The sequence below is a fragment of the Hippocampus comes genome, unplaced genomic scaffold, assembly GCF_001891065.2.
Source record: "Hippocampus comes isolate QL1 unplaced genomic scaffold, H_comes_QL1_v1.1 scaffold96, whole genome shotgun sequence".
In the NCBI taxonomy this organism is placed as follows: Eukaryota; Metazoa; Chordata; class Actinopteri; order Syngnathiformes; family Syngnathidae; genus Hippocampus; species Hippocampus comes.
Genome location: NW_017806074.1, coordinates 495,934 through 500,796, shown reverse-complemented (window position 1 = coordinate 500,796; position 4,863 = coordinate 495,934). Strand labels below are relative to the sequence as shown.

The 4,863-nt window shown below is 43.2% G+C and overlaps 1 protein-coding gene across 2 annotated transcripts; it reads right to left on the bottom strand.

Annotated features, from left to right (window-relative positions):
• Window positions 1–247: 247 nt before the first annotated feature.
• On the bottom strand, window positions 248–4,510 carry LOC109530602 (inosine-uridine preferring nucleoside hydrolase). Of its 2 annotated transcripts, XM_019894444.1 has the most exons (8): window positions 4,226–4,510; window positions 3,399–3,463; window positions 3,184–3,242; window positions 2,430–2,558; window positions 1,962–2,141; window positions 1,605–1,716; window positions 1,384–1,520; window positions 248–806 (listed from the first exon to the last, which is right to left on the bottom strand). In XM_019894444.1, the coding sequence occupies exons 1-8, from the start codon at window positions 4,267–4,269 to the stop codon at window positions 459–461; spliced, it is 1,074 nt and encodes a 357-aa protein (XP_019750003.1). In that variant the 5' UTR covers window positions 4,270–4,510; the 3' UTR covers window positions 248–458. The 2 variants fall into 2 exon arrangements, with proteins under 2 accessions (XP_019750003.1, XP_019750004.1); XM_019894445.1 differs by lacking the exon at window positions 3,184–3,242 and having other exon boundaries at window positions 2,430–2,617.
• Window positions 4,511–4,863: the final 353 nt, after the last annotated feature.

The window sequence follows — 4,863 nt, the reverse complement described above, 5'->3', positions numbered from 1 at the left end:
GGGAAAAAAGTACATTGGAGGTAATTAACTTTAAAGCTCGTTTACTGAACTCTGCATGCAGCCAATCACATTGTGCTCTCGTTAGAAAAAAAAAAGAAAATTCCCGGTGACGCCAGTGTTAGCAGTTACTGAAACCTTCACTTTTTAAAACCATGTCAACTGGCAAACCGATAATCGGCCCATGCCAAGACCAACAAAAATTATTCCAAAACGTTTTCCACCGTTAATGTGACCTATAAGTTGTATGTCAGTTCTGAAATGATGCATTTTGATCTCCTTGTTTTACATCACAACATGGCATTCAAACTGGGGTATTCATTCATTCTTTAAAATCCAACTGGGGTGTGTTTGCTTTTATCGGCATTGTATTAACTTGATTCAATAAGGATCCTATCTCGCTGTCAGAAGCTCTGTTGGAAAAGGTTGCCGTTGCCCTTTTGTCCTTCAATCATTAGAAACTATTTCAAGGCCGCCATCATCATTTCCTTAAACTTCTCCAAGTCCACCTTTTTCATAATGAGAGCCTTGTGAGTCTTGTTGAGGATGCCCCGTGTATCCACCACCATCATACCCCGCGTGTGCATGCCCGTCAGCTCCACGCTGACCGGGTAGCAGTCGCTTTCGATGACAAACGTTTCGTCCACGGCGGCAGCCATGGCGTAAGAGTCGCAGGAGACGAAGCCGCTGCCGCCCACCAACTCCTTTTGGACGCGCTTGCCGAGCGACGCCTCGATGCTGTGGCGCGAGATACGCGCCATGAAGCGAGCTTTGGCTGTGGGCTGTGCCAGCCAGGTGTCACAGAACTCCTTTTAGAACATGCCAAGCAAAAAGATCGTGTTCAGATGGTTATGTTCACGTCATCCGATACAGCACATTTACATGGAAAACGCATCTCTACTGACAAAATTGTCTCGTGAAGAATTTTTTGTCCAGATCCAATTAATTTCGTAAGTAGAGGTACCACTGTAAAATTCGTGGGTTGTTCCATGCCAAATCAGTCCACTGGGTTCAACCATGCTGCTTTTGATTTTTGAATGATACTTGGTGTACTTTTTGAGAGTGATGGCGCAACACTAAATTTGACGTCAATCGCAGAAGAGGTTTGGGAGCTACGGCTGATGTTTTTTGGGCAAAAAGGGGCGTGGCTGCCATTGTTTGAAACTTTGTATCTCAAGAACTACTGGGTCAATCTTCACAAAAGGGAGACTGTTGGAATGGCAAGTCAACAATGATGCCAAATCTGCAATCATTACTAAAATTGGTGCACAGTTGAGTAACTTGACCTTTTGACCTAAAATGGATTCTTATCTGATTTGGGGTGTCGAATTTATGGCTATGTCATAGAATGTTTGGTACGTGAAGGACCTGTTGTTAAATGCTCACCCAGGACAGTTTGCTGTAGCAGGTAAACTCCCAGCAGGCCAAGTAGGTCGGACAGCAGTAGTCATTCAGCACGATGTACGCCGCTTCCGGATCGGCTGTGAAGTTGAACTCTCCGCACGCTGTGGTGTTCCCTCGTGCTTCTCGAACGACAGCAAACGTGTCACTTCTAAAGCGCTCCGCAGTAATCTATTACTTGTCGAAAGATGTGCTGCGCGACTGACATTCGGTGTTGCCTCCCATGATGTAGAGCCCTCGAAGCTTGCTCGGCAAGGACGGATCCAACCTCACGGCCAGGGCCAGGTTGGTGAGGGGCGCCGTGGCGACCAGCGACACCTGGCAGGGACGTGGGAGAACCACTCACTGGTCATAATATTAGGTACACCAAGAGAACCAGAAGAACGTTGTTTTGAATGCTGAGGCAGACAGATATTCAACTCCAGTGCCGTGAAAAAGTATTCCCTCCCTCCCACCCCCTCCTGACTTCACTTTCTGACTGTCTGTGAAAAAGTAATTGTCCCCTGGACCTCATAATGGGTTGTACAACCCTTGGATGTGTACCTAGTATTGTGGTCCCTCACCTCTCCTGGGTTCTCATTAACGATTCTGATCATAGCCATCACGGCGCTCTCCTCCTGCACCAGATCCGCACTGGGAGCGTTCGGGTCGGGGGCGTCTCCGAGGCCGTCCAGCCCATGGAAGTGGCCCGAATTAATCGAATTGCCAACGAGGGGCTTGGCAGCACCTTTAAACACTGGGATCTAGCACATGAAATGAAGCACTCAGGGGTTGACTAATGTATAACAAGAACAAAGTTGCCATGTGATAAGACAGAGTTGAATATAATAAATAGGTTTTTTATTTTCTGGTAATATTATCTGAAAAAGAAAATGCAACTGCTAATAGGTAACTGAGCCTTGCTGGTTGGAGAACAAGCAAATTATTGTCAGACAGTCTGACCTGTCACATGCGCGCAGTTAACTGCACTCATGTGAGGCTGCCTCTCTTCCATGTCCTCATATTTCAAATTCAAACCAAAATGGACCCACCTCCAACCTATCGCAAGCTTGCAGAACACGCAGGGTGTTTCTGCACACGTTCTCCACCGTGGTGTTTCCGTGCACGCAGGTCACCCCCAGCAAGTCCACGTTGGGGGCGGCCAACGCCAACATGATGGCCTGCGCGTCATCCACGCCGCAGTCCACATCCACCAGCAGCTTCTTCCTCATCCTAGAGTCTTTTTTGGGGGGGGTCTGGGGGGCACAATTTAACAGCACAGTTACACAAATGGTGACCAAGCTTTTATGCTTGGAGAGCCAAGTTCACGGCGCTCTCCTCCTGCACCAGATCCGCACTGGGAGCGTTCGGGTCGGGGGCGTCTCCGAGGCCGTCCAGCCCATGGAAGTGGCCCGAATTAATCGAATTGCCAACGAGGGGCTTGGCAGCACCTTTAAACACTGGGATCTAGCACATGAAATGAAGCACTCAGGGGTTGACTAATGTATAACAAGAACAAAGTTGCCATGTGATAAGACAGAGTTGAAATATATTGGGGGTTTCAAAAAAAAAAAATGTAAATATGATGAAAATTAAGTTGTACTTAAAAAAAGTCTTATTTTTACAGAAAAAGTGCATTATGAGAACAAAGTCACAATATTTGAAGTGATAATACTTAACTAATAGTAATATTACACAATAGTCCTACATTCACTGTCCCAAAACAACTCGCGACTCAAGACTGATGATTTGTGACTCAAGATTCACAAATTTTATATATATATATATATATATATATATAATGGCCTGCGCGTCATCCACGCCGCAGTCCACATCCACCAGCAGCTTCTTCCTCATCCTAGAGTCTTTTTTGGGGGGGGTCTGGGGGGCACAATTTAACAGCACAGTTACACAAATGGTGACCAAGCTTTTATGCTTGGAGAGCCAAGTGTTTCTTTTAGTTGGTACTTGGTGTAAAAAAAAAAAGAAATTGACAACCACTGACTTGAGCGCCTACTTACCTTTTGGATATGAAAATGAACTGAGTGTCCTCAGATATTGAAAACAAAGATCAGTTGTCCTTAACCTTTGGGCCGAAATATAAAAAAACAAAAAAAATGTGTAAGACAGTTGATAGCTGCTGTTAACAACAAAGCTACCGGTCGATGATTTACCCGGTAATGTCAAAAAAAGTTGAAATGTTCCAAAAAAGAAAGTTGTATTTTTTTTAAATTAATGAATTAAATACAGGAATGAGAAGTAATACTATTTAAAAAAGTCATCATGTTATGAGGATACAGTTCAAAATATAATGTCCCAAAAAGTCAATGTTGGGAAAACACTTTTTTTCTTTTTCCTGGGAAAAAAAATGTCATTGTACAATTTAACGAAACTTAAAATTTTAAAGTATGACTTCTATTTCCACAAAACTACATGTTTCAAGAAAAAAAAATTGAATAACATGTCAAAAGAGATACTTTTTATAGTCATATTTTTCTTCGAAAAACTGTCATTGTTTAATCGGGAGAAAGGGCTGATTTTACAAGAAAAAAAGTTTGAGGGGTTTTTTTTTCAAGGAAATTATTGCCAAACCATTTGGCAGTTGATGAAAACAGTTATGTCGTCAATTAAATGTAAAGTACAAATTAGAAAGGTTGAAAAATGTTGATAATTTCTCTGCGTCTGATTTGGAAATCTCACGCAAATTTACGATTTACCCTCTTGGGATTGTTTATTCGGCCCAAATTCTGAATGCACGGGCCGGTAGCACAATAGGAAATGCACAATGCATATAACGCAACAAATTCACCTCGTAATGTCGTAAAGTATTGAAGGGATTTGGGATTACCTGCGTGAAAGGCTGCAGCAAAAGACGGCTGCGCGCAGGGCCATGCAGGGAGACAAAATAAAGAGAAGACTCAAAAGAGGAAGAGTCGCACTCGGTGTATTTTTCGAAATTGTAAGCACGTCAATGTTTACGTTTTTAAATTGACCAAGCCGGAGGTAGATGCACTCTAAAATCTTAAACAAGTTTTAGACATCTTAAAAATGACTTGTTTGTGTGTTTGAAAAATTAATAAAGTTACGTTGGGCTGCATTTAATGCTAGAGGATCTCCGCACTACTTTGCGTCACTTCCGGTTGTTGCCTTAAAGGAAAACACGCACTCGATACTTTTCCATCGTTATCCCTAATTTTTTTTGTTTTGGAATAGGCTCATGGTACTTTTAGTCAATAGATGTGAATTTATTACAATGTGACAGTGATCACATCTGCTTTATCTTCTTAAATAGTCGCGAGTGTGCTGGAGCCTATCCCAGCTGTCTTTGGGCAGTCAGCGGGGGACACCCTGAACCGGTTGCTAGCCAATCGCAAGGCACACATAAACGAACAACCACCCGCGCTCATTATCACACCGAGGGAATATTTAGAGTGTTCCATTAACCTGCCATGCATGTTTTTAGAATGTGGGAGTAAACCTAAGTAC

Bases quoted from the DNA above. Each gene is read 5' to 3' on its own strand.
- LOC109530602 (XM_019894444.1), bottom strand. From the start codon at position 4,269: ATGGCCCTGCGCGCAGCCGTCTTTTGCTGCAGCCTTTCACGCAG. The intron at 3,464-4,225 runs GTAATCCCAAAT...TTCGGCCCAAAG, and splicing joins TGCTGCAGCCTTTCACGCAG to GTTAAGGACAACTGATCTTT. The intron at 3,243-3,398 runs GTAAGTAGGCGC...CCCCCAAAAAAG, and splicing joins TTCATTTTCATATCCAAAAG to ACTCTAGGATGAGGAAGAAG.